General features: G+C 38.3%; 2 protein-coding genes and 1 long non-coding RNA gene across 12 annotated transcripts in view; 1 reads left to right on the top strand and 2 right to left on the bottom strand.

Annotated features, from left to right (window-relative positions):
• The window catches only part of col14a1b (collagen, type XIV, alpha 1b), a 292249-nt gene that overhangs the window by 158897 nt on the left and 108705 nt on the right, over nucleotides 1-24647 (top strand). The window lies entirely within an intron of this gene.
• LOC115579064 (CD209 antigen-like protein C) overlaps nucleotides 1-24647 on the bottom strand; it is a 37584-nt gene that overhangs the window by 11887 nt on the left and 1050 nt on the right. Inside the window, exon 2 of the mRNA XM_030412542.1 lies at nucleotides 19573-19683. Coding sequence (XP_030268402.1) covers nucleotides 19573-19683 — 111 coding nt within the window. The remainder of the gene's footprint in view (nucleotides 1-19572; nucleotides 19684-24647) is intronic.
• Nucleotides 23395-23994, bottom strand: LOC115579071 (uncharacterized). The gene is made up of 3 exons (XR_003983585.1): nucleotides 23936-23994; nucleotides 23726-23821; nucleotides 23395-23437 (listed from the first exon to the last, which is right to left on the bottom strand). It is a non-coding gene; the product is annotated as an uncharacterized LOC115579071 (long non-coding RNA).

Genomic DNA, 24647 nt, shown 5'->3' with positions numbered 1-24647 from the left:
TGGCACTGACCGCTTGTCTAATGTTCTGAATGTTCTTAAGGAGAGCTGTGGACATTTTCAGTGTTTTTTGTACCTATATTATAATTTATTAAGAGAGAAATACAAAATTCAACCAAAGCAAACAAAAAGTTGTAGCATAAAGAAACATTCAGTTTTAATTGATCTGTTGTTTTGCAGAAACGCTGAAGAAATGCTCACCTAACAGTGTATGGATTGTGTAGGATTACGCAGATAGGATTACTACACAGAATGAGACAAGAAACAACCTGTGCTGACTAGCTTTAGTGTTGGTCCTAAAATATCTCTTGGACAAAACTCTGATCGCAGGAAGAAAGTGATATGACGAGAATAAAGATGAACATGCACCTATTGTGTTATCTAGCTGAAAGAAGCCTGAAACATGACATTACTAAATCATTTAGATGTTACAGTTTGGATTAACAACTGAGTCACTCACAGCGTATGTAGATTCCAGCCAACATGAGCAGATACATCACTCCCAGAGTCACTGCAGGAGCTCTGAAACACCTTCTTTTGACAACTGCACCGTTCTGTTCAGTGTTTGGTCCTACAGACGGAAAATACATAGACAACATTTTTATTATGTTGGAATGAAGGTTGAAGTGACCACTTTAAACTGTGGAGTGTTTGTTGCTCATTGTCATTCCCTCTATAAGAATAATGAGTGACGTTACACCAGATTAGAGCACCAAGACAGCTGATAATGACTGATGGTGAGCTGATGAATGAATTCATCATTTTAATTCAGTATGTAATTTAAATATAGCCACATATACATTTGACCTTACTTCCCTTTTTCAATAGTCATCATTTAAGACTTACTGGCTTGTTGTGACCTGAGATCAGTGTGATGCTCTTCATCCTCTAAGATCTCCACCTCCATCTCCTCTCCCTCTCCTCTGTTCTCTGTTCTGATGAATCTCACATTGAAGCTGGAATCTGGTGCAGCAAGAATTTCTGTAGACATCTTTGCAAACTGAAAACTTAACTGAAGCTATTCTTGAACAGGTTTGACTGTGTAGTTTATCGTTCTGTCTTTGAGTTGGACAGCCTCTAACACAGGAAGTGACATCAGGACAGACCACAGCTGAACACATGAAAAGACACACGTCACTCAAATTGTTTCAAAATTAGACTCTTATTGGTTTAATGGTTTTCATTTTAATGGTCATTGGAATCTAGACATTCATCAAATAAACAATATAAATATATTTGAAGCTACAAACTAAAGGTGTTTTTTGTCTTCAAATCTTGACAGTGACTTTGAGGAAATACAAGGTTTTCTCTGTAAAGCAGAAGTGTGCATTCACATACACACATTTGTCCTGTGCTGCATTCACTGTTGGCGACACGGTTTTATCCTGTTTTTGTTGTCTTTATTGTATGGTGTTTTTGCACTGTCTACTTTTCGTCGTGCACTGATGGCTCTGTGGGAACACCCTAAATTTCGTTGTACCTCCACAGTACAATGACAATAAAGGCTGTTCTATTCTATTTCAGTTAGCTCTGCTACATGCACAACTTGTGACCCACAGAGAGACAAGAGATGCAAACAGTGTGTAGGAGTGCAGAAGAAAGACCCTAAATGAAGCACCAATATTAACTTTGACAGATATGAGATAGTTGAAATTAAGTTTAAATTGGGCCTTGGTTAAGATTTTAAAATGTCCTTATCATGTAATTATGATGGGAATTGGACAGAAACACATTACACAGGCTAAACAGGCAAAACATAAACCTTCAAGCATGTTTCTCTCTCCTGTAGAAGCTTCACACTGAACATTAGCAGCTGCTGTATCAAAGAGGACAACTTGACATTATTTTCACATATTGAACGCAGACAGATGGAACTGAATACAAACTTATGAATAAACTAAAGCAAAGTAAAGACAAGCTTTTACTGTGATGATCCTGCAGGGCTGCAGAGTCAGTAATACACAAGTAGCTGTGTTGGATCACTTCCAATCAGATTATACAGCATGTAAGGCAGAGGAACAATATGTGTGTGATCAGGTTATTGAGCATGTCACACACAATACATGTAAATGTGTCTGAGTTTACAGAGCTGATCTCAACACTCCACACTTCTGTCATCATAGAATGCAAGAAACTGGTTTCTCACAGATATAGTACTTCGTATTTCCATAATCGCTTTCTGTCCATTGTCCTTGTTGATTAGAGAACGCTGTGTACCAGCCCCATGTTGCTGCTGGTTGTCCTGATGCCCAGAAGCTGTAGCACAATGAAAATGTTTATCTTTTTAAACAGAGCGCAATCTTCTGATTATTTTTCAATTTGAAACAAGTTGTTGAATTTTACCTCAATTGTTAATTATTTCTATAATTAATGAAAATTTTAAATAACTAATCTATTATGTGTATTATTCTTGTCTCTGTTTTCAGTAATTCATGTGATTAACATTAGCAGGAATAAATCAGATAAAGAAAGAGGATATGGATCCACTGATTTGAAACACAAAGATGGTTTCCCAATCATTGTGTCTCATTTAAGTTGATAACATTAATAATATTCAGTGACAACCAGTTACTTTGATGGAAATGTGATAAAAATTAAAACTTTAAAATGTCTCACCTTTCTGTCAGCAGTGATCCGTCCACCCACTTCCATTCATAACGGTTTCCTCCTGTTGACAATTCTGTTTTTAGACCAATCCAGGACTCTCATTCATGTTGTTCAGCTCACTGACACAATTCTGGTATTTAACAAGAGACAACAATCATTTCTCTGTTCATCATTCAGTTTTTATATTGTAGTAAAGAACTGTTTCATTGCAAATAAAACTACAAAACCAATCTTTAAAATACACACAGTCTGAAATATGAAAATAATATTGACAGGAGAACAGGTCCAGATGACAGAGTCACATCAGGTTGAGTTAGAGGCTTTTTACTAACACACACTCACATTTTCATCTTTGTTGTTTATGACCACCAGATCTGCTCCTTTGTTCTGACACTCAGTTCTGCTCTCATACCACGTCTTCATCTGATTGGATCTAAAGTAACAGCTGCATCCAAATCTCTTCCATCCGTCAGGGCACCCCATCCCTTAATGTCAAACGAGTGTTTTAAAGAAAGAGTACATGTCATTCTGTGTCAAATTAACTTCTTGTTTCCTCTATTTAGTTTAAGGTGTTTTTTGATCACCACTTTCCCTATTCAGGCTGTTAACTCTGTATTTTTGCTCAGGATTTAATATCTCATTCGTGACGGTCTGAAATATCCGCATAGCAAAAAATGTAAACATCTTGAATCAGTTATAATAAAAAGATGAAGCACAGTCAAGTTGTATCATGTAAATTCACATTACAGTTGCACATTGTAGATTCTTCTCACCTTCAATTTTGTCCTTCAGCTTCTGTAACTCATCCTGTAACTGACTGTTGTTGACTGTAGTGTTTTGAGAAACACAACAATAGATTATCAGTGAGATAATACAAACATTTTGCAGAGAATTTAATCCTGTATATTTGGTATTTCCTCTTTTGTTTAGAGAGTTTTTTTTTGTTTTTTTTTACCTGAAGCTGTTTCCTGTAGTTGGGTGTAGTTGTTGCTCAGTTTGTCATATTTGTTCTGCAGCTGGTCTTTTTCTAAAGTGATCGACATATCTGTTGAGAACCAGAACAAAAAAAGAAATGTAAACAAATAATCATGCTTTATACTTAAGAACAACTACCTGGTACCTGTCACACCTTGATGAGGGAAACCAGGGCACTCACTGCTGTCCTCTGGTGGAACTGTGAGTCCATTACGAGCTTTGGTATGGAACTGTACTGGCTAGGATGCAGACCAGCACTGAACCAACATGCTAACAGGACCAAGATACACAATTTAGACTTCTGAAGAATCATAATGGCTTCAGACAAATATTTAAAGCCCTCCTTCAGTCAAAACTGTGTTTTTCTTATTGTTCTGGCATTGTTACAACCAAACCGATCCATGCAGTTTGAGTCACAACACTGGATATATTTAAGGATACCAAAGAAATTTCCGTCTGTTCTTCTGGAGAGGAAACCAGGTGTTTCTTCAGGAGAGCTGCTGACATTTAAAGTCAGTTTGTTGTGACCAAAACAAGTTTTATGCCCAACTGTGATCTCTTCCTGACCATAACCAAGTGGTTTTTGTGCCTATATTATGAATTATTAAGAGAGAAATAGAAAATTCAACCCAAACGTAAAGTTCCACCATCAAGAGAGTCCAGTTTTAACTGATCTGTGGTTTTGCAGAATCATTAACTGTTAAATCAGGACTGATAATGAGAGATACCAGAAACGTGAATGAAAAGTGGTAATTTAAAGAATGACTCGTAACTAAAGTTACAGATTACAGTCGAAAGTACAATATTTACCTCTGTGAGTTAGTAGACGTACTCCAAGTAGAAACTACATTCAGGGCCGGTAAAAAATGAGTTTGGACCAGTAGATTCTCAACAGACTCACTAGACTGGGCAGGTGGCAAGAAACATTATTGTTGGTCCCTGGTTAAGATTTCTATACATCCTCAGAGAAATGCTCTCCTAACAGTGTATGGATTGTGTAGGGTTACGTCTTTGTCATCATAAATGATGTGAACTTCCTCTTCTTCACAGAGTGAGACAACATCTGTGCTGACTAGCTTTAGTGTTCGTCCTAAAATGTCTCTTGGACAAAACTCTGATCACAGGAAGAAAATGATATGACGATAGTCAAGATGAACATTCACCTGTTGTGTTATCTAACTGAAGGAAGCCTCAAGCATGACAAGCTATGACCGTTTGGATTAAAAACTGAATTACTCACTGCGTATGTAGATTCCAGCCAATATGAGCAGATACATCACTCCCAGAGTCACTGCAGGAGCTCTGAAACACCTTCTTTTGACAGCTGCACCGTTCTGTTCAGTGTTTGGTCCTACAGAGGAAAAATACATAGACAACATTTTTATTATGTTGGTATGAAGTTTGAAGTGACTACTTTAAACTGTGGAGTGTTTGTTGCTCATTGTCATTCCCTCTATAAGAATAATGAGTGACGTTACACCAGATTAGAGCGCCAAGACAGCTGATAATGACCCGTAGTCAGCGGTGACTGATGGTGAACTGATGGATGAATCGATCATTTTAACTCAGTATGTAATTTCATTATAGCCACATAAACATTTGAACTAACTTCCCTTTTTTCAATAGTCATCATTTAAGACTTACTGGCTTGTTGTGAGCCGAGATCAGCGTGATGCTCTTCATCCTCTAAGATCTCCACCTCCATCTCCTCTCCCTCTCTGTTCTCTCTTCTGATGAATCTCACATTGAAGCTGGAATCTGGTGCAGCGAGAATTTCTGCAGACATCTTTACAAACTGGAAACTTAACTGAAGCTATTCTTGAACAGGTTTGACTGTGTAGTTTATCGTTCTGTCTTTGAGTTGGACAGCCTCTAAAACAGGAAGTGACATCAGGACAGACCACAGCTAAACACATGAAAAGACACACTTCACTTAAGATTGTCTCAAAATTAGACTTTTAATGGTTTTCTTATTGGAATCAAGACACTCATCAAATAAACAATATTAATACATTTGAAGCTACAAACTAAAGCTGTTTGTTGTCTTTAATTCTTGACAGTGACTTTGAGGAAATACAAGGTTTTCACTGTAAAGCAGAAGTGTGTGTTCACATGCACACATGTGTGATGAGCTGCATTCACTGTTGCCCACACAGTTTACCCACACATACATATATGACACAGGAAATGTGATGCTACTGGACTGTTGTTTTTTTAAAGTTAGCTCTGCTACATGCACAACTTGTGACCCACAGAGAGACAAGAGATGCAAACACTGTGTAGGAGTGCAGAACAAAGATCCAAAATGAAGAACCGGTGTTAAATTACATCCAGGTTTGATCCAGCTATGAGACAGTTGACATGAAGTTTTAATGGGGCTTTGGTTAAGATTATTAAATGTCCTTATCATGGGAATTGGACAGAAACACATTACACAGGCCAAAGAGGCATACCATAAACCTTCAAGCATGTTTCTCTCTCCTGTAGAAGCTTCACACTGAACATTAGCAGCTGCTGTATCAAAGAAGACTCAGACACAATTTGGAATTATTTTCACATATTGAACGCAGACAGATGGAACTGAATACAAACTTATGAATCAACTAAAGCAAAGTAAAGACAAGCTTTTACTGTGATGATCCTGCAGGGCTGCAGAGTCAGTAATACACAAGTAGCTGTGTTGGATCACTTCCAATCAGATTATACAGCATGTAAGGCAGAGGAACAATATGTGTGTGATCAGGTTATTGAGCATGTAACACACAATACATGTAAATGTGTCTGAGTTTACAGAGCTGATCTCAACACTCCACACTTCTGTCATCATAGAATGCAAGAAACTAATTTCTCACAGATATAGTACTTAGTATAGCCATCATAGCTTTGTGTCCATTGTCCTTGTTGATTGCAGCATGCTGCATAATAAGACGATGTAGCAGTTGTTAGTGCTGCTGGCAAGAAGCTGTAGCACAAAGAAAATGTTTATCTTTTAAACAGAGCAGAAACTTCTGATTATTTTCAATTTGATATAAGTTGTTGAATTTTACCTGAAATATAATTTTTTTTCTATAATTATTGAAAATGTTTAAATAACTCATTTAATATGTGTAGCAATCTTGTCTCTCTGTTTTCAGTGATTCATGTGATTAACATTTTGAGGACTCAATCAGAAAAAGGAAGAGAATTATGGATGCACTGATTTGAAACACCAACATGGTTTCCCAATCATTGTGTCTCATTTAAGAAGATAATATTAATAATATTCACATTTAATTTCTCTGACAACCTGTTACTTTGATGGAAATGTGATAAAACATGTGATAAAAAACTTAAAAATGTCTCACATTTCTGTCAGCGGTGATCTGTCCACCCACTTCAAATGACAAATTTCTGATATTTGACAAGAGACAACAATCATTTCTCTGTTCATCATTGAGTTTTTATATTGTAGTAAAGAAATGTTGTTAGATATACATAATTATTGAAATATTTCATTGCAAACAAATCTACAAAACCAATCTTTAAAATACACACAGTCTGAAATATGAAAATGATATTGACAGGAAAGCAGGTCCAGATGACAGAGTCACAGCAGGTTGAGTTAGAGGCTCTTTACTAACACATACTCATTGACAAACACACTCACATGTTCATCTTTGTTGTTTATGACCACCAGATCTGCTCCTTTTTTCTGACAGTCATCTCTGCTCTCATACCACATTCTGTTCTCACTGGATCTAAAGTAACATCTGCATCCAGATCTCTTCCATCCATCAGGGCACCTCTTCCCTTAATGTCATATATATATATATATATATATATATATATATGTATATATATATATATGTATATATATATATATATATATGTGTGTGTGTGTGTGTATGTGTGTATATGTGTGTGTATATATATGTATATGTATGTATATGTATATTATATAAAGTACAATATGTGGATAGGAGGATGATTGCAGTCAGCATCAGGAAACACAGCACTCCAAGAGAGAATACAGCAGAACCGAACCGCCTTCTTTGGACGGTTGGAGGTTGTTTCTCATTCTGCGGTCCTAAAGTGACAAAACACACAAAGAGAGCGTCATTCCCCTCTGCTACGAAGATATTTTACTCTGTGGTTTCATTGTTTTGATCTGTGGTGACATCTGTGCACAACTGTGAACAAGTTGATTTAGTCTTAACATTAGAAATATATTTAAAAATATCATTCAAACACTTTTGTATAAACCAAAATATGGGCTCATCTTATATGTTGAGTCATAATGAATCATTGAATTGCACAGCTGAGCTTCAACAGAAAGTGTGTTACAGCTGTGCATCACCTCTTCAGCCTCTCTCACCCTCGACTCTGTACTGATAATGATCTTCAACAGATCTTATCATGCAGCACTTCTCTTCTTCCTGTCGTGTCCTTTCCCTTACTACTCTGTTGTAAAGCTGTCTCAGCTGGAGATGATACTTCCTCAAATCTGAGAAAAGATGTCTGATTGTTAAATGTACGTAAAACCAACAGACATGATGCCAAAAAGCCCTTGACTATTAGATACATGTTGTGTCTGAAAACAAAAAAGTTTAGCTAAAGTGGAACCAAATAACATGAACAGAATACATGAACAAAGGCCTCTACTCAGAGAGCTCTGGTACATGTTAATCACAAGGCACAACATAATCCTAATAAAGAACTACTGGATGGAAATATCCAGAAAATACAAGGGCTCATACAGAATATGTAGGTTTATAGAAAGAAACATATATGCTGATGAGTTTGGAAAGATTTATGATCTAAGGTGAGACTTTACACAATTTAAAGGGCACACCCACCATCAAACAAGACAAGCATTATTATTTGAAAGATTTTTTCTGGCATAGACGCCTTTATTAAGCAGTAGACAGATAGGAAATACGGGTTAGAGAGAGGGGGATGTGACATGCAGCAAAGGATCTCAGCCCGGAATCGAAGTAGGGTCGGCTGCGTTTATGGAATGCACTCTAACCACTCGACCACCTGCGCGCCAAGTATTATCATGATGATTTGTCAGAGTTTCTCACTTACCTCCGTCATGTGACTGAAAATAATGTATTCCAATATCGTCTGCACTCTCGTAGATATTCACCTCATTTTCCTGCCACTCCTCTTTCTGGTGTATCTGACCTTCTTGGATAAATCCGGTTTGGCATAAATATCTGTTGACATCTTTAGAGGACTAAAAGCGTTAAAGAGAAGCTGCACTTCACTTACTTTTACTGCACTGTGCTGATCTGTTACTATGCTGCTGTACGTGTATAATATGCACCACTAACTATTGTAGATAAACACAATAACGTAGTACACTGTACTGATGCTGCTGGCAGTGTTTGTTGGTCCAACGCCTGTCTGGTGTCAGTCGAAAACATTCAGGAAGTAACAACATGCAGAGAATCACACATACCCTCCCTTTCATTCACTTGACTCTTTATGAAAACATTGTGGACTTTATAATAGCTGGACAACAGAACTGTCTCATCTTTAGATTTATGATAACATTTAGATAAACTATGAATACACACAGAATGATTCTATTGTTTCTTTGTTTAAACAATAGAGTTTGGAGGTACAAAGTTTCAGGGTTTTTAATAGATCTGCTTACACTAATTCACACACTGGTTGACTGCTTCACACCCACACACATGCCCACCGACCCACATACACACACACATACATGCACACACACGCACACACACCTCATGTTATTATTCATGATTCTTTTTTCTATTTATTTTGTTTTTTGTTGGAATTTTTTTGTATTTCTTTTTTGCGTTTTGTTTTGTTTTCACACACACTCTCTCTCTCTCTCTCTCTCTCTCTCTCTCTCTTTGTTGGTTTCTCAGTTGTGTTTATTTTTAAGTGTTGGCTTATAGAGAAACTAAAACAGTTTTCCTACAAGTTTAATAATGTGAAGATTTTACAATAAATCAATTAATTTAGACGTTGGAACGCAGTAGTAAATCATCTGTCGATCCACCATTTAACAATAAAAACTTGCACTGCTGTCGGGCAGATTGCCTTGAAGATGATTTTGGTGAAACCCTCCAGTGCTGCCACCATCAGGCCAAATCTGCCAATGACTTAAATACCAACAAAACACAAATATGTAAAACTACCTTTGATGCAACTCGGTGGACGAATCTGTTTTATTCTGGAATCTTATTGACCTTTCTTCCAGTGGGAAATTATGTCATTTTGTAAAGCCATGAACACTTTGTGCCTTTTTGTACTTTTACGTTTTGCACTCTTAACTAGGGGCCATGACTAGTGTAGCATAGAAAAAAGGCTCTGCTCCCAGCATCTATTTTCAGAGCACTTCCCCTTTTCTTTGCAGCCACTGCGAGCTCACACACAACCATCACTCTTGTTCAGGCAGCCAATCATATGTTAGATCAGGTGGGACTCTTCACCTTTGTAACCAGAAGATAGAGGATAAGCTTGTTCAGTTGTGTCAATCTATCCTGAGCTGTATCTTACAGAATCAGAACCAGAGACAGAAAAGTCCATTTGTTGACTGAATGTTTCTGGTAAGCAGTGTTGGTCACGTTACTTTTAAATAGTAATTAGTTATAGTTACTAGTTACTTCTCCCAAAAAGTAACAGAGTTAGTAACGGAATTACTCCAATATAAAAGTAATTAGTTACCAGGAAAAGTAACTCTTGCGTTACTTTCTTTTCTTCCCCTTTTGAGCTCGGCATTGATTTTAATGTATTCTGCATCTATGTATTTAGAAAATGTCTTTTTGCATGGCGGACCGGCACCTGCTCTCCCTGGTATTTAGCCAATGAAGGAGTCTGAGTCAGCTGTTGATAACGGGAGCATGTTTTCAACAACATACCTGCCATCATTGCATTCAGTTCAGTCTGTCACAAGTTTTAGTGAAGTTGGAGCAGAAACATCCAGCTTTAGCTGCTCGGACGGCTCCGTGTCCTTCTGTGTTAGCGGAGCTCACGTTAGCGACACCTGCTATCATCATCAACAGTGTCAACAACAGAGTTTTTGGCCACTAGTGTTGTAGAAGCGCGTGCATTTGAGAGATGCTTCATTAGATTAAAGTTGCTTAAAACGGACGTGGACAAAAGAGGTTAAAGTAGTGTCTGTACTTCCACTTTTAAAACGTTAACTTTCCCTCTGGACTCGCCTGCAGCTCACCTCTGCTAGTTTGTGTGTGCGAGGCTGCGTGGTTTGTGTGTAAACCGAACACAGCCTCTGATTGGCTTACGAACTCTCACTCTACCTTAGAGAGCCAATCATCACCTTTGCGGTTGTCCCGCCCTCCCTCCTGCCTCACCGGAGAAAAATAAAGCAGCCCTGCTGCTCCGGTGGCTGAGAGCCGAGTCGGATGACAACAGCTGCAATGAGAAACTTCAATTTGTAACGCGCCACATTTTATAGTCGGTAACGGTAACAGCGTTGTAACGATGGGAAAAGTAATTCATTAGATTACTCTGTTACTGAAAAAATAACGCCGTTAGTAACGCCTTTATACTTAAATGCCGTTACTCCCAACACTGCTGGTAAGTAACGTGCTTTTAGACCTACGAGCTGTAAGCTTGTTATCAGCTCTGTCATCAGCCCTCTGTTACCTTAATTAGGACAGATGTCAGTCAGAACCAACATGCAGCTGTTTTTTTCTCATTGCACAAGAGTCTCAACCCGAGTTCTTTTCTGCCCAAAAAAACAGCCATGTGCTCAGAAATGCAGCACATTTAAATTTTTCATGTTTGCCTTTAATATGGTGTTCATGAGGGAGGACAGTAAGAGCTATGCGGAAGGAGAAGAAGAAATGTGTATATACATGTCACCAAGGTCAAGGTTTAAACCCATTACAGTATATCATAGTTACATATGTGCCAAATGGTAGACCACCAGGTTACCAGGAAACTCAAGATATCGCTCTCTCACAGATCCATTGTTTGGTTCCAGAGTCTGTATAATTCCACATTCCTTGCGCATCCATATGTACTGTGTGCCCGTCTTGAGGTCTAGTAAAGTCCACACCTTGACGAAAGCCCCTGTAAAGCAATCACGAGCACTTTATTATGATGGATGTAAACCACACAACACATGATTATTGGTGCAACTCTATGGTAGGAAACTTTTGATAATCTAATTTCTGTAGTGACACTCCTCATTAACTTTATATTAAGTCTCTTTGTCTTTCAGCTTCTACTGTTTCCACACCACCGAAGAAGAGTTTCAGAAACTGACATTAGATTTTTGTTTTCTTCTTAAAGCAGTTTGTTTTGTTTTTACATACATTTTCTGCTTTCACTGACGAGGGCCACATAGGAGGGATTGACATGAACATGTTGGTGCCCTCATGTGGTAGAGCAGGAGACTACAAGTTCATCAATCTGAGCTGGTTCAGTGGCTTCAGTCACTTTGGCTTTTTAATTTCTCAAATATGAGCCAGAATCCAAACAAAAGTGTACAGTTTTAAGACAAAGTAATCTTCATTTTGTACACCACCAACATCATGTTGCTTCGATGACAAGTTAAAATCATGTGTTAAATTATTCAAAGATTATCTGAACGCTAAGTTGTGATAATTCAAATTAATAAAAACAAATTGCCTGAAAATATTAACATTATTTGAAAACGTGATTGATTTGATGAAATATTAATTTCATTTATTTATTTTTCTCAGTTTTTCCCTTTACTTCTTGAGTGTAAGTATTATCTGTGGACAATGACTCTGATATATCATGATTTTAAAAGAATTTTAAAAAATCCTCACACATATTTCGGTGTTTTTCCGTCCACCCATTGCCATCCTGTTTTCCATAACTTCATCACTGACTGCAGACCAATCCAGGAAACTTGTTGTTCAGTCAGATTTCTGACAAAGTCCTGGTGAAAAGAGACAGTAATTATTTCTATATGTCATGTTCTGTTCATCTCTGATGGAAAGAAATCCTTCACGATGAAGAATGAATGAAACAAAAATAAAACAAGGACAATCCTTTTCTTTGTCAGGGACAACAAATATTAATTGATGTTATTGTGATTCGCCAAAACACTTTAGCCCTCAGAGCTCAGTGCATTGCAACTAATCAACTAATGAGCTACCAGTCAAATGTTTGGACACACCATATCATTTGATGCTTTTTCTTTATTTTCATGGCTTTTTACATTGTAGATTCTTACTGAAGGCATCAAAACTATGAATGAACACATATGGAATTATGTTGTTAACCAAAAAATTGTGAAATAACTCCTCACAATAGCCACCTTTTCTTTGTTGACAGCGCTGCAAACCCCTGGCCGTCTCTCAATGAGCTTCATGATGTAGTCACCTGAAATGGTTTTCACTTCACAGGTGTGCCTTGTCAGGGTTCATATGTAGAATTTCTTGCCTTCTCAATGGGGTTGGGACCATCAGTTGTGTTGTGCAGAATTCAGGTTGGTACACAGGAGACTGCGTGAATCAGGCCTTTATGGTCAAATAGTTGCTAAAAAAAAACCAACTAAGGAAAATTTTTCCACCTGCCGTGTCTTTGTGCGATGCGGAAAAGGTGAACGCATGGTCTCTACATGCATGATTCACACCCTGAAGCATGGAGGAGGTGTGGTGGTGTGAGGTTGCTTTGCTGGTGACACTGTTGGGGATTTATTCAAAACTGAAGGCACACTGAACCAGCATGGCTACCACAGCGTCCTGCAGCAACATGCCATCCCATCCGGTTTGCGTTTAGTTGAATCATTTATTTTTCAACAGGACAATGACCCCAAATACACAGGCTGTGTAAGGGTTTTTTGACCAAGAAGAGTGCTGTGCCAGACGACCTGGCCTCCACAGTCACCTGACCTAAACCCAATCGAGATGGTTTGGGATGATATGCACCGCAGAGTGAAGACAAAAGGGCCAACAAGTGCTCAGCATCTCTGGGAACTCCTTCAAGACTGTTAAAAAACCATTTCAGGTGACGAAGCTCATCGAGAGTATTGTGAATCGTTGTTGATTATTGATTTTTAATTAATATTATTGTTAATTAATCAAAATCATTATAGTTAATTAATGAAACCTAGGTAACTATGAGTCATTAATGAACACGGGGCACCACCCTGAAATCAGTGATCAACAATCAATATGATTTACCTTGAGTCTCAAAGTCTGGAAATTAATCAAATTGTCAATATTATGAAATTATCAATAATTAGATAAGAGGGAAGGTGTGAATCCGAGCACTGACCATCTCAACCAGCAGTTATTACAATATGGGATTGTGCAAAATAATCACAGATGCTGCTCAGTTAACATCAACAGTGTTTATTAGAGCTTTTCTCCACAGAACAAACCACTTACTTTAACAAACAACAGCTTCCTTCAACAACTAGCAATATCAAGCATAAACAAGTCAAACATGTAATTGGGTGGAGGCGTGTATGTGTGTGTTTGTGTGTGTGTGTGTGTGTGTGTGTGTGTGAGAAAGTCCCCAACAACGACTACAAAGATGGCCGAACGTGGTTTGGGAAGTCATGTTCGCTGGACTACAAATTTGTGGGCATGACTTAGGAAGTCTTGTCGGAGAGACTGCAGGGAAGTCCGGGCGCGACTTTGTGTCACGCGAGGACGCGGATTCCGAGGTAATGAATTCAGATTCACTGATTCATGTACCCGGAATTAAAAATGGCGGCAATGATGGTATCGACCGAAGGTGTTCACTTACACGTGCGTGCGAGGTTTGAACAAAGCAGCGGTTGCGCCGTCTTTGATCTCATGTGCGGTTTGATTACACGAGGAGTCAATTTACAGGGATAATACCCACAGAAGCAGTGCTACTGAGAACAGTCCATCTTTAAAGTCAATAAAGGGGAAATGCTGAACACACGTCTTATATTTTAGTGGGTTGTTAACTGTAAGTTTACGACAGATCGCCCTAAAGAGTCCGTGTATCTCGGTGTGTGTGTGTGTGTGTGTGTGTGTGTGTGTGTTAGTAAAAGAGGGAAGAAGCTAAGCGGGGTTTAGCAGACAACAAAGAAACAAACACAATGACCATGTGTTACACAGCGGTCGTCTCTCACTCGAACAGTGGCCAACCAGCGAATCGAGGTTCGTTTATCGTCCGCTGATCGAGCCGGAATACGACGTATTGTGGTCACACACAGCGACAAGACTGTACAGGCTGGATTAGCCTGAATGAGCTCCTAGCGAGCGTAGCAAACACGGTTAACACACACAGTACGGGTAACCATAAATCGGACTCGGCGGTCCTTTCACAACAAAATCAAGCACAACAAAGAAAAACACACTATATACTATTTGTTTCTGCCCAAACAAAAGCCTCTTACTTTGGATGCCGCTTGTTGTGGCAGCGTGGGTGCCCGTCTAACTCGGAGCTCCAACTTGATCAGGAGGCGAGCGTAGGGTCAGCGTTAGCGTCCTAGACTGCTGACGGCAGGCTGGTCACAGCGATATGTTGACTCGATGGAAGGGACAGTTTTGTTCCTTCTGAATATTCTTTTCTTCCTTCTGCAGGCAATGAGGAAACGGTGCCGCGTTCCTGGATCCAAACGATACTGAATGTCCGAACAAAAATGAAAGTGAAACCAAAACAGTCTCTTCTCGTCCACCGAGGAGGGAACTGAACTTTAGCTCAAAAACAAAAAGGGGGGGAAAACGTATCTCAAGTTGTATCCTTACGACAGCGGCTGCGTGAGAACAACGTCTCTTCACAACGTGGGCTATCGGGAAAGTACGCCGAATTGGAGGGGTCCGTGACCTTTATCGTGGGAGTGACGTCATTGTGATCCTGGCGGAACTTCCTGGCTCAGAGCCAATGGGGACTGGGTGACGTCTTGGGGGCAGGTCAGCTGGTGACGTGGTTTTCACACCTTGTGGGCCCTTTTGCTTTGTTCTTTGTGCTTTAGTCCCTCGTTGCAGGGGAATTAGTAGTTTAGGCTTCTGGCTTCAACTACAGGCCTTTCCCTTTGTTGAGACATGTGCTTATGGAGGCATGAGGCCCAACAAGAGAATGCCATGTGTTGAGTTATTTCACACTTTTTGTTTACTACATCAATCCATATGTATTCTTTCATAGTTTTGATGCCTTTAGTGAGAATCTACAATGTAAATAGTCATGAAAATAAAGAAAAATATGTCCAAACTTTTGACTGGTATATAGAAACAAGTTTTTTAATATTAAGAAAACATTTTCACCAGTTCGACAACACATTCAACTTTGGGTCAGTAATCAAGACAGCATGACAAACGTTCAGACGTTGGTTTTTCTCTTTGATCACTGCTGATTTTATTGATTTTGACAAAAGCCACTACCAACACAAAGGAGATCCAGTCATACAGCAATTTAACAGAGAGAAAAGAATAGTGGAGAAGGAACTGCAACTCTTGTGTAGTTAAGATTTATAAATGGAAATAAACATGTCAATATGTTTTCATTGTTTTTCCAAATGCAAGAAAATCTGTTTATTAATATTGAAACATTTTCATTGCATTCCTGTTTTTCGATAAATTCTTCTTTACCCCTTTAGATTGCAGATTGAAGTTAAATCAATTTCTCAATGTAGGTTGAGAGCTGAGATCAGATTTGGTTAAGATTAATTATAGACATTCTCCTTTGTTCATCAAAGTCTTTTCAGGTAATTATTTCCATCAAAACCTTAAATGGTTAACTGTCATTTAGAGAAATAACTAAAATATAAACAAAACTACAAAACCAAGCTTTAAAATACACACAGTCTGTAATATGAAAATAATATTGACAGGAGAACAAATGACAGAGTCACAGCAGGATGAGTTAGAGGCTCTTTACTAACACACGCTCATTGACAAACACACTCACATGTTCATCTTTGTTGTTTATGACCACCAGATCTGCTCCTTTGTTTTGACAGTCAGTTCTGCTGTCAGTCCACGTTCTCTTCTCATTGGATCTAAAGTAACAGCTGCATCCAAATCTCTTCCATCCATCAGGACACCCCATCCCTTAATGTCAAACACATGTTTTAAAGATAGAGTTCATGTCATTCTGTTTCTTGATCACCACCTTCCCTATTCAGACTGTTTACTCTTTATTTTCACTCAGAATTTAATATCTCATTTGTGACTGTCTGAAATATCCACATAGCAAAAATGTCAACAACATGAAAGTTATAATTAAAAGTTAAAGCAAAGTCTAGTGTTATCATATAAATTGAAATTACAGTTTTTGAACTCTTCTCACCTTCAATTTTGTCCTTCAGCAGCTTCACCTCATACTGACTGATGTACACTGTCACATCATGCAAAACATAACAATAGATAAACAGTGAGATGATACAAACATTTTTAAGCATAGTGTAAAATTGGATCCTATAAATATGGTCTTTTTTTATTTGTTCTGAGACTTTCTTTAGCCTAAAACTGTTTCCTGGAGTTTATTGTAGTTGTTGAGCAGCTGGTCTTTTTCCAAAGTGACCAAAATATCCGGTGAGAACCAGAACAAAGAAAGAAACACAAACAAATCTTTTAGCTTTATCCTTAAGACCAACCGCCTTACTTCCTCTACATAAAGAAATGCCACTCTAACTATGCCAAAGGGGAATTTTAATTTGTGTTCTTATCCTTTAACCCGTCTTGTTCATTATATTGAGGTGTCATAACAAGTGAATTATCAATTTTCAAGTATGAACCAGAGCCAGAGTAGATCAACATCGATTCATTCTGCTTAAATGATGTCATAGAGTGTGAAAGAATTAACATTTCCTCCTCTAAGAACTGCCTTTGATCCTTCCAGAGAAACATAGTCTTCTTTAGCCAAAGAAGATAGTTCATTACTCTTAGATACCCAAGTTGAATGGTTGCATCGCTTTGTGTTTTGAGTACAGTAACTTTTTTATGTTTCCAGAGAAACAGTTTCCTTCATAATGAATATAAAAACGTCTGTGAACATTTTAAAAATAAAGGCACTTTATATAAGTTCATCCCGTCACTGTTGTCCCCTGCTGGTTCTGCACATTCACACACTTAGCCCTTTTCACACAGAGATGCCACATTATCGCTGCAGCGGTGGTTCACCAATTTTCCACCGTCATTTGTTCACATAGAGCAAAGCAGCGCCCGCATTAAGACAAACCGCTGTGTAATTCAGATAGAAAACCTGCGCTGCAGCTCCTAAAGAGGCTTGGCGGTACACATCACGATGATGGCGTCAGTGTGTTTTTTCCAGGTCAATCTAAACACGTATTCGCTGACAGTTTGTAATCATATGGATACTGTTGTAATGTGTTGCGATTTAGATACTAACCTCTCATGCATCCTGGACAGAGGCAAAGTTAAGCTTTTCGCCCTAAATTACTTAATTACATAATTGGCATCAGTAAACTGGATGCTGTCTGACTCCGGGAGAGTATTTTGTGGGGGAATTTTTTTGTGAAGTCTTGCTCAGGAGGACTGACCATCAAAATGATTTTTTTCAACACAAACACTTGATGAGTTTTTGCCGATGACAGACACTGTTTTTAGGGCAGAAATGTGACAAAGTGTTGGTAGAACGGGGTGAAAACAGGTCACTTCTCCACGTATATCTGCAGAATTTTTTTTCCTCATTTAAGTTGCCAAAGACAGTTACGTTACTCTTGTTTGTTCCTGTAACGTTGCTCTGTGAGAAATTTCTCTTTATTGAGTTGAGTGAAGGACCTGTGTAGTTATCAGGCTTATCCATTCACACTGGTTGGGTTTGCCAATGTTGCGCCTCTGATACTACCTTCAGAGGTGTATCGTGACGGAGCGAAATTTCACCACTCGCAGCCTCTGAGACTTTCACACAGAGGCGAGGAATTGGCACAGGGTTTCCGCATTCAAATGGCAGTGTGAATGGGGCTATTGATACCTCTCACACCCTGGTACTCACTGCTGACCGCCAGTGGACCTTTGGGTCTATCATATGCTTTAGTGTGGGACTGCCCTGGCAGGGACACAGACCAGCATTGAACCAACATGCTACCAGGACCAAGGATACACACTTGAGCTTGATAACTCAGACTGCTGAAGAATCATAATACTTTCAGAAAAGAACTTAAAGCCCCCCTTCAGTCAAAACTGTGCTTTTCTTCTAGTTCTTGAAACAGCTGTTGCAGCTGGTGGTGCCGTTATATTAACCTAACAGACGTTTGTGAGTCACAACACTGGATATTTTTAAGGACGCCTGGAGACATTTCTGGTTTTGTGAATACAAAACTGGGTGTTTCTTAAGGAGAGCTGTAGACATTTCCAGTTGTGTTTGTGGTGACCAAAACCAGTTTTAACCCAAACATGATGTTTTCCTAACCATAGCCAGGTGGTTTTTGTGCCTAAATTATGAAGAGAGAAATAGAAAATTCTACCTAAATGAAGCAGAAATTGCAATATAATAAAAGTCCAGTTTTAACTGATCTGTGGTTTTGCAGAAACATTTACTGTTAAGTCAGGGCTGATAATGATGTTAATAGTTGTTTGAAAACCATGAGACATACCAAATAACTTGTAACTAAAGTTACAGACTACAGTCGCAAGTACAATATTTACCTCTGTAATGGAGTAGTACTCCAAGTAGAAACTACATTCAGGGCTGGTAAAAAATGAGTTTGGACCAGTAGATTCTCAACAGACTCACCAGACTGGACCAGTGGCAAGAAACATTGTTGTTGGTCCCAAGTTATGATTTCTATACATCCTCAGAGAAATGCTCACCTAACAGTGTATGGATTGTGTAGGGTTACGTCTTTCTCTTCATAAATAATGTTAACTTCCTCTTCTACACAAAGTGAGACAAGAAACAACCTGTGCTGACTAGCTTTAGTGTTGGTCCTAAAATGTCTCTTGGACAAAACTCGATTGCAGGAAGAAAGTGATACGATGATAATGAAGATGAACATGCGCCTACTGTGTTATCTAACTGAAAGAAGCCTAAAACATGACATTACTCAATCATCAAGTTATAACAGTTTGGATTAAAAACTGAGTCGCTCACAGCGTACGTAGATTCCAGCCAACATGAGCAGATACATCACTCCCAGAATCACTGCAGGAGCTCTGAAACACCTTCTTTTGACAGCTGCACCGTTCTGTTCAGTGTTTGGTCCTACAGAGGAAAAATACATAGACAACATTTTTATTATGTTGGTATGAAGGTTGAAGTGACACTTTAAACTGTGGAGTGTTTGTTGCTCATTGTCATTCCCTCTATAAGAATAATGAGTGACGTTACACCAGATTAGAGCGCCAAGACAGCTGATAATGACCCGTAGTCAGCGGTGACTGATGGTAAACTGATGGATGAATTAAACATTTTAACTCAGTGTGTAATTTAAATATAGCCACATATACATTTGACCTTACTTCTCTTTGTCCAATAGTCATCATTTAAGACTTACTAGCTTGTTGCGACCTAAGATCAGCGTGATGCTCTTCATCCTCTAAGATCTCCAGCTCCATCTCCTCTCCCTCTCCTCTGTTCTCTGTTCTGATGAATCTCACATTGAAGCTGGAATCTGGTGCAGCAAGAATTTCTGCAGACATCTTTACAAACTGGAAACTTAACTGAAGCTATTCTTGAACAGGTTTGACTGTGTAGTTAAGCGTTCTGTCTTTGAGTTGGACAGCCTCTAACACAGGAAATGACACCAGGACAGACCACACCTAAACACATGAAAAAACACACTTCACTTAAAATTGTTCAAAATTAGACTTTTAATGGTTTGCTCATTGGAATCAAGACATCATCAAATAAACAATATAAATATATTTTAAGCTGCATATAAAAGCTGTGTCTGTCTTTAAGTCTTGACAGTGACTTTGAGGAAATAAAGTGTGTGTTCACATACAGATTTTTTCCTGAGCTGCATTCACTGTGGCAGACAGAGCTTATATGCCCACTTATGTGTATAACACAGGAAATTTGATGCTATCGCACTGTTAACTTTGTAATCAGCAATGCTACATGCACAACTTGTGACGCACAGTTTTACTCTGCGATTTTATTAATTGGATCTTTGGTGACATCTGTGAACATCTGTGAACAAATTGTTTTGAAGTCTTAACATTAGATAGATTTAAAAAATATGATTTGAACACTGTTGTATAAACCAAAATATGAGGTCATCCTAAATGTTGAGTTATAATAAATCATTGAATTGCACAACTTAGCTTCAGCAGAAAGTGTGTTACACCTGTGTATTACCTCTTCAGCCTCTCTTACCCTCAACTCTGTACTGATAATGATCTTCAACAGATCTTGACATGCAGCACTTCACTTCTTCCTGTCGTGTCATTTCCCTTACTACCCTGTTGTAGATTCCAGCAAATATGAGCAGATACATCACTCCCACTTGTTGGAGAGCTGACATTGATGCACATAGTAATTCAGGAACAGTTGTAAATATGCCTTTGTACGATTTATTTTTAATATTTTACAGTTCAAAAGCAAACACACTACTGTCCGTCCCATAGAAGAACATGACAGCGGCAGCCTAGTTTGGAACTATCGGGAGCTGAGCTGATCTCATGTTAAAAGGATTGTTCAACATTTTGGCAAATTCACCCATTGCCATCATTTCTATACTATATATATGATAGGGATTATGGCAATGGGCGAATTTGCCAAAATGTCAATGCAAGAATGTTAGTTTTTCAGATGTTCATATTTAATTATTAAAAAAATTGAAATTGTTATTCCAACTTCTTGATGTGATACGCGATTGATACTCTCAAAGTGCACCAGATTAATTCATTTAGATTGCAAATGTTCAGAATTTTCTTCCCCCGGAGCCCAGACACCCAGACATTTTTTTCAATATATCCAGTGATCACTCAAAGTGAGTTCACAGTGAAAGCAATAAAAACAATGATATCCTTCAAGCCCTGTTGTTGTCTTTGCTTTATGGTGTTTTTGCACTGTCTACTTTTCATGGTGCATGGGTGGCTCTGTGGGAGCACCCTAAATTTCATTGTACCTCCACAGTACAATGACAGTAAAGGCTGTTTTATTCTATTTCAGTTAGCTCTGCTACATGCACAACTTGTGACCCATAGAGAGACAAGAGATGCAAGCAGTGTGTAGGAGTGCAGAAGAAAGACCCTAAATGAAGGACCAATGTTAACTTTGACAAACATGAGACAGTTAAAGTGAAGTTTAAATGGGGCCTTGGTTAAGACTTTAAAATGTCCTTATCATGTAATTATCATGGGAATTGGACAGAAGCACATTACACAGGCTAAAGAGGCAAAACAAGCTTGTTTCTCTCTCCTGTAGAAGCTTCACACTGAACATTAGCAGCTGATGTATCAAAGAGGAGTCAGATACAACTTGACATTATTTTCACATATTGAACGCAGACAGATGGAACTGAATACAAACTCATGAATCAACTAAAGCAAAGTAAAGACAAGCTTTTGCTGTGATGATCCTGCAGGGCTGCAGAGTCAGTAATACACATGTAGCTGTGTTGGATCACTTCCAATCAGATTATACAGCATGTAAGGCAGAGGAACAATATGTGTGTGATCAGGTTATTGAGCATGTCACACACAATACATGTAAATGTGTCTGAGTTTACAGAGCTGATCTCAACACTTCACACTTCTGCTATCACAGAATGCAACGGATCTATTTCTCACAGATCCAATACCTCTCAACATAATATCCACTATGTGTCCACTGTCCTTGTTGATTGCAGCATGCTGCATGCTGATACAATGTAGCAGCTGGTTGTCCTGTTGCCCAGAAGCTGTAGGACAAGGAAATGTTTAGCTTTTAAACAGAGCAGAGACTTCTGATAATTTTTTATTTATATAATGTGTTGAATTTTAACTAACATGTTTATGTTTTCCACAATTATTGAGAGTTTTACAATAACTCTTCTCATACATGTAGTAATATTGTCTCTCTGTTTCCAGTAATTAATGTGATCAGTATTTGCAGGACTGAATCAGAAAAACAAAGAGATTATGGATCCACTGATTTGAAACACACATTGTTTCCACATCATTGTGTTTCTTTTAAGTTGATAACAATAATAATAATAATAATAATAATAATAATAACAACAATAATAATAATGATAATAATAATAATAATGATAATAATAATCACATTTATTTGACACAGTTGAGACATTTTCTCTTTCAAACAAATGATCCTGGAGCACATACAGTAATATTTACTATAACTGTAGTGCTGGTTGATGAAGCAGCTCATCACCTCCTCACAGACAGACATTAATAAAAACTTTGCTTTTTGATTTTTCAATTTGAGAACACACTTATTTTAAAGATAAGCGGGGACTTTGATTCAAATGTGATAGAAATATAAACTTTAAAATGTCTCACATTTCTGTCAGCGGTGATCCGTCCACCCACTTCCATTCAAAGCGGCTTCTTCCTGTTGACCATTCTGTCTTTAGACCAATCCAGGACTCTCCATTCATGTTGTTCAGGTCACTGACAAATTCCTGGTATTTAACAAGGGTCAAAAATGATTTCTCTGTTCATCATTCACTTGTTCTATTGTAGTAAAGGAATGTTGTTAGATATAAATAATTACTAAAATGTTTCATTACAAAGAAAACTACAAAAATACACACTGTCTGAAATACTAAAATAACATTGACAGGAAAACAGGTCCCGATGACAGAGTCACAGCAGGTTGAGTTAGAGGCTCTTTACTGACACACACTCATTGACGAACACACTCACATGTTCATCTTTGTTGTTTATGACCACCAGATCTGCTCCTTTGTTCTGACAGTCAGTTCTGCTCTGAGACCACGTTCTCTTCTCATTGGATCTAAAGTAACAGCTGCATCCAAATCTCTTCCATCCATCAGGACACCACTTCTCTGAATGTCAAACACGTGTTTTAAAGATAGATTTCATGTCATTCTGTGTGAAATTGACTTCTTATTTATTCTATTTATTTTAATGTGTTTCTAGATCACCACTTTCCCTATTCAGACTGTTTACTCTGTATTTTCACTCAGGATTTAATATCTCATTTGTGACTGTCTGAAATATCCACATAGCAAAAAATGTCAACAGAATGAAACAGTTATCATTAAAAGTGGAAGCACAGTCAAGCTATATCATGTAAATTGACATAACAGTTGTACATTTTCTGTTTTTCTCACCTTCAATTTCATCCTTTAGCTTCTTGACCTCATCCTGTAACTTACTGTGATTTTTACTCAGGGTTTCATAACTGCTCTGCAGCTGACTGTTGTTGGCTGTAATGTTTTGAGAAACGAAACAATAGATGAACAGTGAGAAGATGCAAACATTTTCAAGTTTAGTGTAAAACTGGATCCTATACATTTTGTTTTGAGACTTTTCTTTTTTACCTGAAACTGTATCCTCGAGTTGGGTGTAGTTGTTGCTCAGTTTGTCGTATCTGGTCTGCAGCTTGTCTTTTTCCAAAGAGACCAAAAGATCTGTTGAGAACCAGAACAAAAAAAGAAATATAAACAAATAATCATGCTTTATACTGAAGAACAACTACCTGGTATCTGTCACACCTTGATGAGGGAAACCAGGGCACTCACTGCTATCCTCTGGTGGAACTGTGAGTCCATTACGAGCTTTGGTATGGAACTGTACTGGCTAGGATGCAGACCAGCACTGAACCAACATGCTAACAGGACCAAGATACACAATTTAGACTTCTGAAGAATCATAATGGCTTCAGACAAATATTTAAAGCCCTCCTTCAATCAAAACTGTGTTTTCTTATTGTTCTGGCATTGTTACAATTTAAGGACACCAAAGAAATGTCCATCTGTTCTTCTGGAGAGAAAACCAGGTGTTTCTTCAGGAGAGCTGCGGACATTTAAAGTCAGTTTGTTGTGACCAAAACAAGTTTTATGCCGAACTGTGATCTCTTCCTGACCATAACCAAGTGGGTTTTGTGCCTATATTATGAATTATTAAGAGAGAAATAGTAAATTCAACCCAAACGTAAAGTTCCACCATCAAGAGAGTCCAGTTTTAACTGATCTGTGGTTTTGCAGAATCATTAACTGTTAAGTCAGGACTGATATTGAGACATACCAGCAA

The sequence above is a fragment of the Sparus aurata genome, chromosome 3 (assembly GCF_900880675.1).
Source record: "Sparus aurata chromosome 3, fSpaAur1.1, whole genome shotgun sequence".
In the NCBI taxonomy this organism is placed as follows: domain Eukaryota; kingdom Metazoa; phylum Chordata; class Actinopteri; order Spariformes; family Sparidae; genus Sparus; species Sparus aurata.
This window is presented reverse-complemented; position numbering and strand designations above follow the sequence as displayed.